The 18584-nt window shown below is 43.7% G+C and overlaps 4 protein-coding genes across 4 annotated transcripts; 1 reads left to right on the forward strand and 3 right to left on the reverse strand.

Moving 5' to 3' along the window:
* Positions 1-47: 47 nt before the first annotated feature.
* Positions 48-4548, reverse strand: LOC135349210 (golgin subfamily A member 5-like). Its single transcript, XM_064547713.1, has 10 exons — positions 3379-4548; positions 3015-3186; positions 2580-2735; positions 2146-2307; positions 1785-1976; positions 1418-1597; positions 1202-1295; positions 713-821; positions 519-582; positions 48-279 (listed from the first exon to the last, which is right to left on the reverse strand). Exons 1-10 carry the CDS (start codon positions 4479-4481, stop codon positions 187-189), a joined length of 2325 nt encoding a protein of 774 aa, XP_064403783.1. The 5' UTR covers positions 4482-4548; the 3' UTR covers positions 48-186.
* Positions 4549-4585: 37 nt separating this feature from the next.
* LOC135349211 (dihydroxyacetone phosphate acyltransferase-like) lies at positions 4586-8869 on the reverse strand. The gene is made up of 13 exons (XM_064547714.1): positions 8630-8869; positions 8205-8381; positions 7780-7909; positions 7516-7719; positions 7128-7279; positions 6825-6958; positions 6461-6687; positions 5805-6122; positions 5661-5740; positions 5348-5594; positions 5108-5201; positions 4802-4878; positions 4586-4715 (listed from the first exon to the last, which is right to left on the reverse strand). The coding sequence occupies exons 1-13, from the start codon at positions 8816-8818 to the stop codon at positions 4672-4674; spliced, it is 2073 nt and encodes a 690-aa protein (XP_064403784.1). The 5' UTR covers positions 8819-8869; the 3' UTR covers positions 4586-4671.
* Positions 8870-8955: 86 nt separating this feature from the next.
* LOC135349212 (transmembrane protein 62-like) lies at positions 8956-12881 on the forward strand. The gene is made up of 11 exons (XM_064547715.1): positions 8956-9239; positions 9291-9540; positions 9778-9823; positions 10040-10190; positions 10381-10634; positions 10862-11180; positions 11402-11512; positions 11693-11762; positions 11870-11953; positions 12060-12178; positions 12460-12881. The coding sequence occupies exons 1-11, from the start codon at positions 9048-9050 to the stop codon at positions 12721-12723; spliced, it is 1860 nt and encodes a 619-aa protein (XP_064403785.1). The 5' UTR covers positions 8956-9047; the 3' UTR covers positions 12724-12881.
* On the reverse strand, positions 12864-18256 carry LOC135349214 (actin-histidine N-methyltransferase-like). The gene is made up of 7 exons (XM_064547717.1): positions 18096-18256; positions 17943-18023; positions 17266-17330; positions 16759-17110; positions 16470-16536; positions 13882-14073; positions 12864-13507 (listed from the first exon to the last, which is right to left on the reverse strand). The coding sequence occupies exons 1-7, from the start codon at positions 18169-18171 to the stop codon at positions 13054-13056; spliced, it is 1287 nt and encodes a 428-aa protein (XP_064403787.1). The 5' UTR covers positions 18172-18256; the 3' UTR covers positions 12864-13053.
* Positions 18257-18584: the final 328 nt, after the last annotated feature.

Raw genomic sequence — 18584 nt, forward strand, 5'->3', positions numbered from 1 at the left:
CTGATTTTGATGATGCAAATAATTTAATGATAATATTATACCAATAATTTCGTGTGGTTATGTTAACTCTCATGCAGTGTTTTTTGAAAATAAACATTGAACCTGCATGATTAATTACAAAAGGTTGCACAAAAAAATCATGATAAGAAACACATGCATGCTTGAATCAGCAGAAGTGAGTTATTGCTATAAAGTTATATGCAAGGGGTCAGTGGCGGCGGCATGAACCTCTGGAGTGTACGTCAGCAGGACCACCATTACCCACACATGGAGTAGGACCTGCAGAATGGGAGAAGGGGGCGGTCATAATTATGATATAGCAAGAGGTACATGTATACGTATAGAAGAATGCATAGTACAGTGTGAATATTAGATTGAACACGTTCAATTAGCAGTAGTGGGACACATGATAATTATAAATTATATTGGAGTAAGGTATTATGTTAAGCAGAAATATTAGATATAACAGCTCATTTAAAATGCAGATGGACTTATACTTAGTGCTGTACTGCACTCACTGTGTAGAAGAGGGCAAACAGTCTGGCATGAGGGTACCTCCTCAGGAACACACCCAGACGAATACTGCACCAAGGAAGGGAATAGAAAACACTTCCATATGAGCGTGTATAGCATACACTCTACTGAGACTGTACAGGCACACAGTATTACTGCATGTACTTACAAACACAATATTAACCTGAGCCTCCATTACCTGAACTTGTCGAGTGTATTGACTGCTCTCTTGACATTATGGAGTCTGCTGTCAGAAGGGGCATTCTCTAGCGAGGAAAGTACAGAGGTCAACGGTCGAACAGAGGCACCTGGCGTAAGAACAGTGGTGGTTAGAATGTGGGGATGATATCAGCAAAATAATCTACATACTGGTACACAATTAATGCATAACCTCACTTGACCCCTTAGTTACCTTATCATAGAAAACATAGATCAGTCACCAGTGTACACAGTGGGACCACACTATAAGTATAGGCTCTGTACACTAGTCTACACGCCTGAGGTTAAATGCAGCAGCATTTCTGCTTTTTGCTTTTTAAATTTACGTTAGTCTACACGCCTGAGGTCAAATGCAGCAGCATTTCTGCTTTTTAAATTTACGTTTCAACGAAGTGAAAAGGGTTGCATGTACTTAATACTACAGGTATCTCACTACAGAGGTACAATAAGTGGAGGCTTCATCTCTCACCTTCTCTGTGTGAGTCAGTGTGGCCTGCAGGGCACATCAGAACAGCTGTGTGGTTGCTAGTGGGCCGACTTGTCTGTGCCTCTGTCAGTTGTTCCTGTGTGTGTGGAGGGGGGGGGGGGGGTACAATGACTTAATGCAGTGCAAAGGAAATAACAACATAGTTACTGTATACACATCACAGAGGCATAGAATACAGATCCCTGGTACTACGTATACCTGTACTCTTTGGAGCTGTAGGTTGAGTGAGTTCCTCTCAGCGCTGAGTGTCTCCAGTGTGGTCTGCTTGTGGATGAGGCTCTCTGTGAGCTCGTGGAGACGAGACTCTGTCTCTGCACGACTGGGGGAGAGGGTGGTCGATAACTGAGCCTTCAACGAAGTCAGCTCACTCTCACTACGCTGTGTGTGTATTGTGGAGGGGTGGAGGATAGATTTTAAAGCTGATTTTCTGACACTAACATCTGCTACAGGACTGTTCTAACATGAAAGTACTCGTTGGAAAAATGCACAAAATACACAAAATGAAATAATAAATCAGGCTCTACAATCGGAGCTAGTCCTACCTAGCCACACCTCTCTCCCTCACCTGTGATAACTCTGCAGTAGTTGTCTTCTCTCTCAGCAAACTCTCTCTCACGTCCTCCAACTCTTGCGTGAGTCTTGTCACTTCCCCTCGGGTGTGTGTGTGGCCTCTCCGCTCCTCGGCCAGCACACCCTCACACACCCTCACTTGCTCTGCTAGCCTACCAACCTCCATACTGTGACGGTCATCATTCTTCTGTGGGGGGACAGAAACAAGAAAAGAAGAAATGCTATTAATTACTGAATAATAGGATGCCACTCATTACCCAACCCAGATGAAAAAAAACAAACACACACACAAAGCCTACAATGCACATACCGCACCAAGTCTCCTGACACACCCCCCCACACTCACACCCACACACCTGTGCCTCTGCCCTCAACCCCTCCAAGCTCTGTAGGGCACTCTCTAGCTGGGCTTGAACGTGTTCCTTCTCTAACCTCATCTCCTCCAGCCTTGCCTCGCTGACCACACCCATTGCTCCACCCTCTCCACTCTGTAGGCTCGCTATCAGCTTCTCTTTAGCCTGAAATACAATACAGAGTTAACAAATTGACTAAATTGGCACTTGTGTCTTAAAGACAAATCATACAATGGATGTTATCACTGTCCCTGGGGCGTTGCATGCGATTGTAGTGGTTGTGCGTATGTGACTGATTGTTTAACAAAACAACTTATTATTATTACTCCCTCAAGCTGTAATTTTGAGTACTGATATGGTGAAGGGAAGTACATTACTGTCTACTGCTAATTTCATAGAGGGGTCAAAGTTGATGTGAGGTTATACCCACACGCTACCTGCAGAATGCCAGCTGCCCTCTGTTTGTACTCGTTGTGTTCCCGACGTGCCAAGAGTAGGTCTTGCTGCACTCGCTGAGTCTCTGTCTGCAGCCCTCCACACCTGGTCTGGGTGAGGGCCGTCTCTTGCTGCTGACCAACCAACTCATCCCTCACCTGTGAACGTGTGTGAGGAGAGGTTTACACTTAATTGCATTCAAATACATATAACATAGCGCAAAATACCACAATATTATTGTACAAAGGCTTGTCAGATTTTTACAACTAACATTGGAACTAAAAACACATAATTTACAATATAATTATCACAAAATACCACATTTGTACTAAGGCTTGTCAGATTTAGGCACGTTTTTGACTGGATATTTCACACCTATATAATTGTACTATATACTAGGCCATCATTACACATGACTGTGTGTGTATGGTACTCACCTGTGCCAACTCGGCCCGGAGTTTACCCTCTCTGTCTGCGAACTCGTGCTGTTTAGTCTGGAGGGCCACCCTCTCTTGCTGGAGGAGGGTCTGATGTTGGTGCAGCTGTGCCTTGAGTGAGTCTAGTGCGTGGCTGTGAGCTGTACTGCTCAGACCTGCATCCTGGAGGAACCTGCATGGGCAGACAATATAACCAACAGTGACCACACGCACACACTATAATAGCCAATGCAATGTGTTACAAAAGCAATAATGTACCATGGTAAATCAACGATAAAAACCTAACATTATGTCCTTACTACACAAGTCGGGGATGGGGATATTTCTCAAAATCAACAGTACATGCAGTACAATGAACTCTGACCTTTGCTTTTCATTGTCGGAAGCTGCCAGTTGTCTCTGCTGCTCCTCCACCTTCCGATCAGCCTCTGACAGTCGAGCTCTCAACACACTGATCTGCGAGTCCCTGGCCTCTAGCGATGCCTGGAGATCCTCGTTATGTGACCTCAGCTGTCGGATCATGTGATCTGTCCTGGATGCCTGCTCCCTCAGTGCGTGTATCTCACTCTCATAATGGGATACTCTCTCCTCGTGTCCAGTTGTCTTCTTTAATAGAGCAGCTAGCTCTTCATTTAATGAGTTAATCTCCCTCTTCAAAAGTTTGTTCTCAAGTTCGTAGTTAGAAATTGTCTGCTTTAGAACACCAATTTCTTTCTTGTCCAGCGATTCACTATTTTCTGTTTCTAAGTCCACGTCAGGTTTAGGTAGGTGTTCGATCATTGTAGCACTATCAGGCATGTCAGTCGAGGGCACTTCATCTAATGGTGGACTCTCCTCCACTGTAACTGCCATAACAGCATCGTCTTTGAGTTCAATCTCTTCTCGAGGTGGACTTGATTCCTGTTGTGATTCGTCCTCAGTTGTAACTGGAGTGTTAGGTACAGTATCATTGTTTCCACTGGTTAGATGAGGTTGTGATAACACAGGGACAACGGGTTTGGACAGGGGAAGAGAAGACGATTTTGTAGCGTGTGACGAACTTCGAGATTTCTGTGTCTGTGGAGTTCTTGGTCGAGAGGAAACTGACTCTTTAACGTTTGATGGAGAGTTGAGAAATTCAAGAAGTTTATCGTCATTAGCAACAGAAGATGTTGATGATGATTTGCGCGGAGTTGATGTGTGTATCGGTTCATTCGAATGCTGTTTCTTAGCGACAAGTGATTGAGGTGTCCTTCCCACCAGGACTTGAGCTACAGCAGCCCCTTGTCCAGGCTTAGTAGTGTGTACAGTTGGTTCGTAAGGGACATGAGGTTCACGTACACGTGATGGGGGTTCTATGGTGGCTGATGAAGCTGCTTGCTTCTGAGGGGTTTTGAGGCCTGAATCTTTGAGACTCTCTGATGCTGCTTGATCCACTTGATTGAGAAGGGCCTCAGCCTTCCCAGCTAGCTCTGTAAACCAAGACATCCTACTCAACTTAGAGCCATTAGGTGGGCGTGGCCGTTATCAACAAGCCACACCTATCTAGTTTTTTCTTCTGCCGTTCTATTGAAGAAATTTCGGTTTGGGAATTGTAGGCCAAAACCACTTCATGTAAACAGCGTAGTATACACACACAGACACAATACAAAACCAAATGTTGATCACTATCAGTTTATCACAGTTTGGAGTGCTTGTGTTCCCATGGGAATATTACAGAGCCTGCACGAGAAATAAATAATTATATCAGTCACCCGGCCAGGATGTAAAATGATAGCTAGACTGGGATCATAATTATTGTACTGTACCTAGTGTGTTTGAGAGAGCAGCCAGCCTGTCTCTGTGAGCCACCTTTACCAGTCTGTCACGTCCAGTACTGAACTCACTGCAGTTTGAAATGAATTGTCAATTTTATCCATATGCACACACACATGTACCTATACATGACCCCTACAATATTGGCATAAACACAACACAACCAGCAAGTATCACAATTTGACATTTTCCACAAACTACACATACATTGGCTAGTTCCTCTGAGCTATGAGGTACATGTATAACCAAGTACTCTAACATTACTGTAAGGTGAGCACAGTGAGCACAGAGGAGTGTACCTAATAGGCCGTAAGATGAGACCACACTGTGTGAGAGATGCCAAACAATTCCTCACTATACCCAAAGAGAGGGACTCGTGAGTGTCTATCAAACCTGCCAGTAAGAAAGCAACAATAAGTCAAACTCTAGTATGCACACAACACACACACACACACGCACACACACACACACACGCATACACGCACACACACACGCACAACACACACACACACACACACACGCATACACACACATCGTACCTGTGTGCAGACACTTTGCTGCCAGCTGCTGTGCTCCCTGGATTGTCCCAGTGAGAGTCTCCACTCCCTCGCCTACCGACAGCAAGTGCTCACACACAACCCAGTTACCAATCACAAACGGAAGGATGACTCCACTAAACATAGACAGCTGTTCCTCGCCCTGGATGGTGGCCGCTATCTGTTGGGAGGAGTCTGATACCTGGACAAGTCCTCTGTCAACAAAGGCTTGTAGACAATCCTCAAACACCTATATACAAAGACAAAATAGTCATAATATTTGGGGGTGATGAGTATTAATTTTTTAGAGGCATACCTGTGATGGTGGAGCTTTTGGTAGAACAAATTCACATGCCAGTGCACAATGAAGTCCTTCAAACCGCTGCAACGCCACCTCTGAAAATGAATCAGAAAACAACAAGACTAGAGCTACAGAATTACATTTTCATTCATAACATACTTTTGCTGATGGGTGCAGTGTAGTGGCTCCCTGTCTGTCCGTTTCTGCGGAGACTGAGTGCGACCAATCCCTCCACTAGGAACAGGTGCAGCAGCTGGTTACGATAGTGAGCTAGGACCAGATGAACGAACGCCTCTTGCTTGATTCCCTCAAACAAGGCCACGGGTAATGGCGTCTGATTGACTTGTTCAATAGAGGTGGCCACAGGCTGCAGTCTCTCGTGTGTAGGTCCAGTCCGTATCTTCACTACCTTGCCACTGTCCACTGTCAGGGCAACTGTTAGCATAGTCAGGGCCGATTCCACGGCATCTCGAGAGTCTGCATGGAATAGAGACACAGTTTATATGGAATAGAGACAGTCTGTAGTCTGCATGGAATAGAGACACAGTTTATACGGAATAGAGACAGTAGACTGTAGTCTGTATGGAATAGAGACAGTCTGTAGTCTGTATGGAATAGAGACACAGTTTATATGGAATAGAGACAGTCTGTAGTCTGTATGGAATAGAGACAGTTTGTACATACAAAATACATCAATATTGGGAATAATAAGAGATTTGTCTTATCACCACCAACAAAAGAAAAAAGCTCACAAAATATACGGAACTACACCTACGTACATGCACATGTTACAAGCCCTATATGCACACACCCACCAGTGATCCAATGGACAGTTCCCCCACGAGCTACCGTCTCCTCTCTCAGTTGCTCCACCCTCACAATCAACTCAGTCAGTGGTATCCCATCTCTACAACATTGGAGCATGACTGTGGCCACCAGCGAGGAGGGGAATATCCTCATCCCATGGTGGGTGGAGTTGAGGATCACATGACCTAGCTCAAGGATGACATCACGCTCACGTGACAGTACTACTGACATATCCCTGCAAACAAGTTATCAGCGTCAAATATTGAGATTAGATAGTGGAGGTAACAGTTTGGAGGGTAAGCGTGTCTGAATAATCATTGTTGATACCAATGCATAGTTTTTATACTAACGAGGATTGTTAAGGTTGCTCACTTGGGATACATGGTGTGGGGGACGCGACTAACTCCTCTACTAGCACAGAAGTCATGCAGAGAGATGGGAGAGCCAATGGTGGCATATATGGATCCATAATCTTCAGTGAGGATGGACCTTGCCTTGAGCAACGCCTGAAGCAATACATGACATACTCACTTACTTAAATAGTACACAGCTATAGTTTATAAAAGGATGCTCCCTCTGCACAATACTAAAATTATGTAGTAGCACTAACTTTTATTATGTACAGGGCTATGGTTCTCATTATTCACTCTAACATAAGCCATGATCAACTCTTACACCAGTGGACTCCTTTGGCTTGGGCACACCCAGTAGCTCTCTGGCAAACAGCTCCTCCTCCAGTGTTCGCTCATAGCTGATGCTAATGGGGACCAAGTGAATGTCTGATATCCTCCCATCCAGGAATGGTTCCACCACCATCGAGAGGAGGCCTGAAAGACGAGAGAATGAATCAATCACATACAATAGTGACAAATCTTTAATTGAAATCTGACAATGAATTATCCAATAATAACATGTGGTTGAATTGTATTTGTAAGGGCTGCCTAGCAAACACAGGATTGGAAACGGAAGAGACCTCGAATAACCATCCGTGTTGCCCTAGTTTTACTCGAGGCTGTCTACTCCAACGTGGAAAGAAAAGCCACTCACACACAGAGGTACCTACCTAGCTTAGGGTGCAGCATCTTGGCAGTCCTGCTCCTGGTGCCCTCGATGAAGAACTCCATTGGTAGGACTCCTCTACACAGCAATGTCTGTACGTACGCAGAGAACACTGTCTTATAGAGCTTGTCTGAGCCAAAAGTCCGACGAAGGAAGAACGCTCCACTACGCCGTAGAAATCCAGTGATACCTTTCATATTCATGAAATCTGTGTAATGGGATCAATATTTATTAAAAAGCACTTTCTTCTCTGTGTGACATGACGCACCTTGACCAGCTGCAATGCACGGCAGCTTCATATTGAAGTTGAACATGATAAAAGTGACGAGGATAAAGTCGAGATAAGAACGATGTGAGGGGAGTAGGACCACTGCACGTTCCTTCATAAGCTCTCGAAGCTGGAAGGGAAGGCAGTCAACATTAGTCATGCCACTCGTAGTAAAAATTAATAACCATCCCATATTATGGACACTAAAACTCATAAGCTCTGATAGTCAGGTTGTAGGCAACGGAATTGCCTGAAAGTTGCCTGGTGTATGGTGGCCTTAAGGCACATCTTCTGTTTTATAGGCCACACATTCTGTTAGCTTATATGCTACTAGTGTATCCTTGCATTATGCATTATAAAAAATGTCCCGCAACCATCCCATAGTCCCCAGGCAACCATCCCATAGTCCCCTTACAACCCCCCACCTCTTTTAGTCCAGCAGTGTTAATATACACTCCGTGCAAAATCCTCCTAAGTGCCATCCGGAGAGCAAAGGCCAGTGTCCTCACTGCAGGCACGGCCATATTGTGGGCTATCTCCTCCAGTAGAGCTTGTGCTTCAGCTTGTACATCCTTTACCTCTCTACTGCTCTCGGCAGCAACCTACAACATGGCTCATTAAACGTACATCAACTCATGTATTTAGCTTGTAGCTGTACGAGCTACATACAAGCTGTCACGCCCCTTGTTGAAATTTGGGACAAATTAAGAGAAGCTAAAAATCTTGACCTAGATCTACGTTTTAAATTACAAGGAATGCCAATAATTTAGTAAGCATGAAGCAAGTACCAGGCGTATGAGTTTGTGATGCTATGTAAAGCTTTGCCTTCTTGCAGACACTAGTAAGATACCTCCTTGACAGCACTGGCCAGTCTGGGGGACCTCAGTACTTCCTCCATAACGTGTGCACGACTGGCCTCCTCCTCTTCAGGCCCAGTATCATGGGTCTGGAGTGTGAAACACACATCACCGCTCTGGTGCAAGTCCAGAGGCTCGTAGCCTTCCAGTCTAGCTGCTGCATCGTCTCTAGCGAACGCCATAGCAGATTTCTGACTGATGGGGGTGGGGTGCAGAAATGGTAAAGATCATTGCTTTTAAGAACAAGGGTAGAAAAAAAAAAAAAAAAAAAAGGTCGTCTAGCTGCACTGTTGCTGGAGTGAAAGTAGGGAAAAGGTCGTCTGTAGAAAGAAGCTGTTGACGATTCGCGTAACCACATGGCACAGAGGAGTAATTAGTACTATAGTAGTGCTAGAGGCTAAAAGAGAAGAAATGAGAGTGAAAGTGCTCCACTTCATTGTTCTAACCTTCACAGCATACTTTGCCTGGCTGGGTAGCTTTCTACTGGAGTCCCTCTACCAGGGCCTGCCCTCTGAGGAGGCTATGAAAGAGAGGAACAGACAGAAAGGCAATGAACCACCATTCCCAGGGGCTGAGAACGACAACATCATCTGGTTCCTGCAGGTGAGGGAATACTGTTACTAGTGCTACATTACAGTATAATATTCTCTTCAGATATCTGATATTCATCTGTCTCACTATCGCAAGAATAATGTGTCTGGTGCTTTTCGTTACTTTTGCTCTGAAACTCTGGACACCATTCGACCCTCGGTAGTCATGGCGACTGGTGACATCACCCACGCCAAGTACGCTGATAGTCGGTCGTCGAAACAGTTTCAAATTGAGTGGGACTGGTACAAGGAGATACTGAATGAGTGCAGTGTGAGAGAGAAGGTGGCCTGGCTGGATATCAGAGGGAACCATGGTCGGTGATGAGAGTGTATGCATTTGGAGTGTGTGCGTTTGAAGGGGAAAGTGGAGTTAGTGGGATCTTTGTGGGAGTTTAACGGCCTCCCTTCTACGTGTATAGAAGCCTCTCGTGTTTACAAACAGGAAAGAACAGTTAGACACTTCCCCTTATTGAAACTGTACATGTTTCTAATGTACCCACGCTTGTTGACACTCACTTAACTATACCACCGTTCCTTGTTTCCCTTTGCAGACAATTTTGATGTAGTTAACCACGACCACGACTCAAACATATTCAGGTATACAAATGGACACACTGATTACTATTTCAAAATGCTTCACACACTTCCTCCAGCAGTGAGACTCTGTTGATTATTTAGTGTAGGAACCATTCGGCATTACTAAATACTGATACATGTACTCATATTAATTTGTATAAAGAATCAGACCAAAGGGCTTGCAATTACAATTAAACGTATCTATCTCAATTTGTAATCATCCCCCCCCCCCCTCAGGGACTTCTCCGTGTCTGGTGAGGCCCACGGCTCTCAGTCGTACCTCTATACACACAACACATCTTTCGGAGGGTACAGTTTCATTGGTATGGACGCCTGTCCCAACCCCGGACCAAGGAGACCATACAACTTCTTTGGCATACTCCACGATGTAGGTGCCAAGCTTTAGCTTACTCATTGTACAGCAGTTATGGTGATCAGCTTAGTATGCTCAATTGTCGATAGTAAAAAACTATTCCTACGAGTTTTTTTACAAAATTTAGAGTATGTAGGCTCTCCCAGTGTTAACTGTTTATGCAATCGGATAGCTACAATACATGAAAGAGCCCCTCCCCCTCTAGGAAGACCTGCAAGTTCTCAGTCGTCTTTCCACTCTGGCCAAACAACGCTCCAACGCCACGATGTGGTTTAGTCACTATCCCTCCTCTACCATTACCACACATCGGCACGGAGACCTGCGGACTCTCATGGCCTCCTCTGTGGCCCATGTGTGTGGTCACCTGCACACTGCAGCCGACTTTGTGTACAAGATGTACGGGATACACCCCAGTGGACACTTGGAGATGGAGCTCATCGACTTCACTGGAAACAGACGGTATAAAATTATATGAGATTTAGTAGCAGACTGAAGTTTGTATATTAGTGATTGCTCAGCAATAGCATTGTTACCTGGGAAGTTTTAGTAAACACATATGGGCTTGTAGATTGTACAGATGTGTGTGTATTGTGTATAATTATTGTTACTTTGATAAACAAGTAGCAGATGCTCTGTACACTAACTTTCAACTGCTAATTGTAAGTAATTAATCCCCCCCTCTTCAGTTATCGTCTGATGGCGTTTGACCACGATCTCTTCTCCTTCACGGATACCACTCTCACTCAATGGCCGCTGGTGCTCATCACTAACCCAAAGGATGCTCATTTCTCACTTCCCTCACGAGAACCGTTAGGACGGATGGCCCACTCCACACACATCCGATTCCTGGCCTTCTCTACTAGTCCAATAATCGAAGTGAAGGTCTGGGTGGACGAGAAGCCATTGGGCATGCCCAGTAGACAGGGGGAGGGGCCTCTTTACGCATTACCATGGTCACCCGATAAGTACAGCACCGGACTCCACAAGATTATGGTTACAGTTAAGGTGAGTGTATATATGCTATATACTTCTACTGTCAGAAATCAGTAACTTAGTTAATTATCCTGCATGGCTTTAGGGTACAATGTCCTTGTGCAATCCTCTTGTCCTCAAACCATTTAAAAAATTTCCCATTGAGAAATTGGCTTGTGAATGATTGTATGGGTATACAGAAGTTTAATTATTGTGATTGCATGCATATTTACACGCATTGTGTGCCTATACAGGACTCTAGTGGCAGAGAGGCTAGAGTGGAGCAGGTCTTCTCCCTGGATGGGACCACAGCCTCTCTGGACCTCCTCCCACAGATGCTGCTCCTCCCCGACCTACGAGCACTGGTACGTGTGCACAATAACTCCCTAACACATGCTGCATACATGTGAGCATGCAATGGAGAAACCAAGAACTGTAGACTTTTATTTATGGCTGAGATTCATGCATTTCAAATATTAGCTCTACTACATAGAGTCTATTTTCATTGAGAATGCCCTGCCACAACTTTGTCATTGTTCACACAGACCAGAGTGGGTTTCCTGTTCCTGTGGATGATGGTGGTGGTGTCACTACTGTTAGCTTGGTGCAATCATGGTCAGTGTGTGTGTGCTGCATACATACAGTGTACAGTAGTAGTCTAAGAATCTACTAGTGATGTGTGTCTGTATATTTACTGCATTCGATTGTATTACTAACTGCAGGACACCCCTCACAAGTGTACCCTATTGTGAAAGACAAACTGACATTTTTCACACTGCTCTGCTTTGAAATCTACTTTGGGATTGGTGAGTTTAATACTAAATGTGTGTTGTTCCAACGATAGCTCACCCATACATAATTATGTCTGTGCAACTATTTCAAAGTCTTCATCATGTGTTCCTCTTGCCCCAGGGCCGTGGTATGTTGCCGAGGTGTTGACGGGAGCCTATGGGTTTGTAGGGGCACACGGAGTGTACGTGAGTGGTCACTTCCTCCCCGGGTCCATGACATACCTCTATGGAACAGCGCAGGTGAGCTTCAGCACAATCACTGAAACTGTCTGAAACCATGCAGTGCTTAATTGTATAGCTACAGGGCTCTCCTAAGTACATGTGTACTGTGTATATGTACAGCTGTAGTAGTGTATCTAGTCATTCACTGAAGCTGCAATAAAAGCAGCTAGTGTGCTTGTAGTTACTACTTACATATACCATCATGTACGTACAGCCATGTACAAGTACAATACAGTCTTACATGTACATGTATATGCAAGCTACAGTGAATTTATTTATTACTGTCTTTCCCCTCTCAGATGGTACTGTTTCACATTCCTTTCATCTTCTACCTCAACCACATCAAATCACACGACCGTCATGTGACTAGCCTGAAGGGCAAGCTCTTCAACGGTGGCTGTCATGTGATCATGTTCCTGCTGTGGCTCCTCCAGGCCTCGTGGGCTATAACCATATATGTCTATGGCTGGGTGGCTGTCGTCCTGAGCCCTGGAGTTGTGTGGATTGTACCAATGAGCTTAGCTCTCGTGTGGAGGGCTAGAACTCACAAAGTTAGAAATTAAAAATGTTGTATTATTTATCATCAGGAAATCATATAATTTATAATTGTAGGGTTTGCTTTAGTAGCTAGAGATCATAATCATTATTATGTCATTATCAAAATTAATTAATTTTGTCCAACAGTGCAAAGCATTGAAATTGGTCATGAAAAAGTTAACAATTTGCTGCACAATTATTGGGAGAACATAATAATGACTGACTGTTTGCATCCATGAAAATAAATGCAACGGAAATTATTATTAATTGACCGTTAGTCAATAAGATATATAAAGTTCTAATTGTTTCCTTTATCAGTCACGACCAACTCCTCCATCCCCAGTGTGTCCCTGTTACTATGGCAACTCCTCAGCCACGATTGCAGTGTCTTGCTGAGGCACCTCTGAATCACTAGTCACACTTGTACCATCTGAAACAGCTGTGAGGTGATTGGTCGCTTCGTTGCTGTCTTGTTGACAATTAGTTGACGATTCCGCCCCCGCGTTACTTGGTAGCATACCCCCCACAAAGCCAGACTCACTCATGCCCACTCTATCCACAGAGGCGGGTACAACACGACCTTCTAACGTCTTCAGCTCATCTTCTTTTCCTGCCTCCTGAGTGACTTTTAGGGCTTCTAGTTGTTGCCCCACTCTTCTGGCGTAGGCCACGGCATTGTGTAGTATTCTCTTCTCACAGATTCTTATTTGAATGGCCAGTTGTGTGTAAGGTGTGAAGGTGTGTAGCTTGTCGAGGAGGGGGGCATCTTGGTCTAGACTGGTTGTGTAGCTCCGTAACAGGATTTGGCATCTGTAAGGGAATCATAACACAGTGAGTACAGCTAGGAAGGATGCATGATCACAAGACACATCAAAGCAACAGTGTATTGCAAATTCATCTTTTGATGTTTGTATTGTTACAGTACACACTGAATGCACTCTTATGCAAGTGAATGTGTACAAGCCTACAGTGGATGCACGGTTAAACAGTAATACAGTGAAACATATCATATATATAATTATATATACATATACACCCTCTATAATACAGTCAGGGTTATAATGCTAAAGTCTCCCATATACATGTAGTATGTCTTTAGGGGAATCTTTATTCCCCTAAAGAGATGACCAGTTTGAAGCGGGTTTCACAGCATGTGTTAGCAAGTTAACTATTCCCATAGTTACCTTATTAGTAGAAAGCTCAGTACTCTATTATCTCCACTCCATCGATCATTGAAGAGTGTCCCTGTTAGCTGCTCCTGGTCCATAATGAGGAGACCCTCCAGTTCCTCTGCTGTGGCTGTGAACACTCGAGTGAAGGCCACCAGCGACTGAGAAAATGGACACTCCATACAGTACACACTGAACTCTCCTCCTCTGCATGTGTGTGGTGGGGGTGGGGTAGAGTGTGTGTGTTTGTGTGGGGGTGGTGGGGGTGGGGTAGAGGGTGTGTGTGGAGGGGTGGTTAGGGATGCCCTATACTATATCATGGTATTTGTTCCCTGGCTGATTTTTAGCGTTCCTAGCGTTACAATAGAGAAAATCAGCCTGGGAACGAGGTTAGTATCCTGGTAACTTCATTCCCAGGCTGATTTTTCTCTAAAAGAGCGAAAAGGAGAAAAATGGTGACCTAGCATTATTTTAGAGTCAACTCGGCCTGTTGTGGATGAGGCTAGTACCACCATAGATGCTGGCTGCATGATATGCCCATATTATAAGCAGGAAATTATTACCATAGCAAATTGCATGCATCCCATGATTGACACTTATAATATAGATGTAAAATAGATTCAATGGTAAAAGTACATGTAACGGCAATTTCTCAAATATTGTGTTTAGGTGATTTCAACTGTATAACGAGATTCCTTCTGACGAGCTCTCCAGATATTTCCATTCTTTTGACATCATCAATTCCAAGCAGGTCCACAATGACAGCACAAGCATCTTTAATGTCAGATTCTTCCAACGCCCACGTACAGTCTGTCCTCACAACATACTCTGCACACTTGCTGTTAGGAGTCTTTGATACTCTTTTACTGAGGTACTGCTTCAGATGTTTTTTGTATTCCTTGAATTTACCACTACATCGGGGGTTTCTTAAATACGTGATCACAGCATCCATCTTGTACAAGCCAGCTAACCAGTGAATCTCCACACCGATTACCAGTTCTGCATTGGAGCAATCTAAATTATTATCTCCCTTGGATTCTTGGATTGGTGCCGATAAAGAAAACCGCAGGTCATCATACTGAGTTGTCATCTGTGCTGTATCACAAAAGTCTCGATATTGAATTCCCGACTCAGAGCCTTCTTCTTTGCTCATGATGTTGAGTAAGAATAATTATAGTTAGAGTGATAAATGATTTCCTTTAAAATATAGCTAGATCGACAAATTAGCTCATATATGGTCACTAGTAAGTTATCTGTGTGAGTGGACTTATTGTGAAATTTACAATGGGTATAATAGACGTATCCCCAGGGGGCTTGTTGGGAAGGGAATACAATGAGTACTACACTCACACAATTGCGCATGTGCCACGTATGCTCCATGCATGTATATCTAATTATTCAGAAAGAAATATTCATGTCAGCTAATTTGTAAAATGGAGAAAGTCAGTGCCAACCAAGAGCCTTCTATCAGTATGTACAAATGTACACCTCTAGATAGTCTAATGCCCATTGTGTCTGAATCTGTTCTAATGCCGAGTGAATCGAGTGAAAAATTTGAGCAAAAAACATTCGATTTACAGAGAGGTGTTGGCAGCCATATTTACAAATTTTTAATGGACCTCCTATTGATATATAAACAAGACCCGGACACAATTAAAAAGTACTTCACGACACTACCTGTGGCTGGCCTGACCAGAGCTGAGCTGAATAATCTCGGCATAAGAGATTTTTTCAATATTTGTCGCGATAAAATTGAGTGGTACAAGTGCCACACCTACCTAGATCCCATAATTAAACAAGAACGAGAACGAGAACGAGACACAACATTATTAGAGAAGATCTTAGAAGATATCAAGGTTAGTATCAGATCATACCTCAAGGACAGAATTCTTTATATTGATAATAAGGATATCTACATGTATAGAATCGATTATCAATACGATAGGTATTCAGCAGAAGAATGGCCTTTTCTTCAGCAAGTGGCCATAAAATATTTGGGGCTCAATACCAAAAACATGCAATTCTCTATCATAAAGAAAGACAGATTTGGTGATCCGACACAAGCATCGAATTCTCATCAGGGTACCATGGTAACACCTTCAACTAAGCCGCTCCCTCGATCAAGCTCTAAAGAGGATGTTGTGCGACAAGACAACACAGTCTCGTAACATTGTAACTATAGAGTGTTTGAATTACAGCACACTCTAATTATGTAAAACCTGAAGTTTTGTTCGTACATAGTCTCCCACATGTAACTGTGAATAAACACGGTAGGGGTATATAAGTATACTGAACTGGTGTGTTATTAAGTGCATATTGCATATACATTATTATGTATAAGTGCTACAATAATATTATATAAATGGAAACTCATGGGTTAGACGCACTCCGGATGTATGTTACTGTTCGCTTATTTTCGTGGACAAATGAAAAGCACCTTAAAATCTGTGTACTATTCTAATTACAACACACTATACTTCCTTTGTTAGGTACTAATTCACATATAAATAGCGTCTTGCTGTGGATAACATATAATATAGGCTCATGCGCTTAATAACGCGCCAGTACGGTAGAGATCACATGCACCTCCCAGTACCACTCACACTGGTATGTTCAGTTTCTCTAGTATCTTCTTCCTCCCATCATAGTGAGGGTCATCCGTGCTCAGGCCTGTACATGGGGAGGGGAGGGGGCAAAGGTCAATATTACACAAGCACATATTATGCGTACATCGAGGGGGGGGGGGAAGATCTACATGTATATTACACCATTGCATACTATACGCACACAGCGCATGTAGCATCACTATGGGTCCACTGTATTCATCTTTTAACAATCGATTAACATACTGGGTGTTGCAACACTGCTGAAATGTCAGCGAGACTCACTCACCTAATCTTATCTGTAGAGCATCTGATTTGTTCCTCATGAACACGAAGCCCTGATGAATCAGCAAGTCATAATTTGCTCTTGAGCCGTAGAATATGAGGAACTCCTCCCCAGTGGGCGTGTCCTCGAGCGCATAACAATCACACGTCCCCTCCTCCAGATTGTAGAATGTTGACATGTGACCCTCGGTATGGTTACACAGGTCCCAGAGTGGAATCAGGGCTAGTACGTTATTGGAACCGTCTGCTTTCTCGGGGATTTCGTTTTGTCGAGACATGACGGCAGACACAGCCCATAGAAAGTCATCCAGGAAGAAGCCAGCCTCAAAGAGTGGGAGGGAGGGGTCACACGTTGTCTGAGGGGGGTGGTGTATTTTTTTAAAAGACCATGGGCTTTATTATATAAATTAAACCTATAATGCCCCAAAAACAGATTTTTGATTTTACTAAAAGGTCTCTCTCTAAGATCATACATGTAGTAGCAAGAGTTACGACTCTTGGGTATACTCACTCTGACGAGGCGGTGTAAGTGAGCATACAGCTTGGAGACATTTCGTATCTGCACAATCGCCTTGACTGTAAGAAAATAGGAAAATAACAAACATTGATATCACGTACACTGCAGCAGCACTGAAACACTTCACCATTACCGCCATTAGAGTTGCAGCACACTAGTATAACCAAGCACACCATCAATTATTATTATTGTGGTACTATCAATCAATGAGCTATGTAAACCCCTCTCAAGTTATAAGCAGCAAAGTTCAATAGCTACCACTGCTCTTTCTGTGTACACAATAAGTATATAACGGCTCAGGCACTCTTCAGTTGCCCTAACTTGAATTCCGTGCATCAAATTTCAACAATTTTCTGATTTTCCGAAAGCTTAGAAAAAGACCTTTCAAATGGTACCATCAATGTTCATATTTGGGAGATAACCAAATTTGCCAATTTCGGCCAAATACCATGGATTATAGCCCATGGTCCAAGGGCGAAAAATGACAAATTATGGTCCGAATCAAATTAGGGATTTGATGACATCATTTGAAAGGTATCTTTCTAAGCGTTCAGAAAATTCTAAAATCAATGAAATTGGATCATCAAAACAAAAGTTAATGACTATTTTACAGCACCCACTTTGCCTTCTAAATGCAGCCCTTACTTAGCAGTAACTATTGTAACTTGTACCGAGACAAGGTGAACTCTGCAGCTCCTTTAGATCATCTTTGTGATAAAAGAATGGTGTGGTGTATTCGTGGGGGAGAGAGTCTGTGTGTGTGTGGGGGGGAGGGAGGAGTGGGGTGACGGTACGCTGGTGTCATGTGATAATCATGTGACCACCTATATACGGCTTCCAGAATGAGTTGGTGCTGTATCGCTCGTTGAGAAGATGCATTGCTAGTGTCACGTTGGGCATGAGCTGTAGTATCCGATCCTGAGCAATCAGAGCACCTGAAGAGAACACAGAACCATTAGAGATGATATAGTATTACAGGGAGGGCGGCTGGATCGTCGTATACACTGACTAATCACACGACTTCAAAGAGAAATACATGTCCAGACACACACATGCAAGTGTTACCGGGAGCCTATGGGTTTGTGGGGGCACACGGAGTGTACGTGAGTGGTCACTTCCTCCCCGGGTCCATGACCTATCTCTATGGAACAGTAAGTGCATGTGTGTACAGCTAGTCTAATTATATATGTACATGTACATGCAGCTAGTACTAGTGAAGCTGCAATAAAGCAGTGTGATGCTTGTAGCTATACTATATAGGGCTTTCCTAAGTAGATTTACATGTACAGTCATGTATGTACAGCCACATAATT

The sequence above is a fragment of the Halichondria panicea genome, chromosome 15 (assembly GCF_963675165.1).
Source record: "Halichondria panicea chromosome 15, odHalPani1.1, whole genome shotgun sequence".
Taxonomy (NCBI): domain Eukaryota; kingdom Metazoa; phylum Porifera; class Demospongiae; order Suberitida; family Halichondriidae; genus Halichondria; species Halichondria panicea.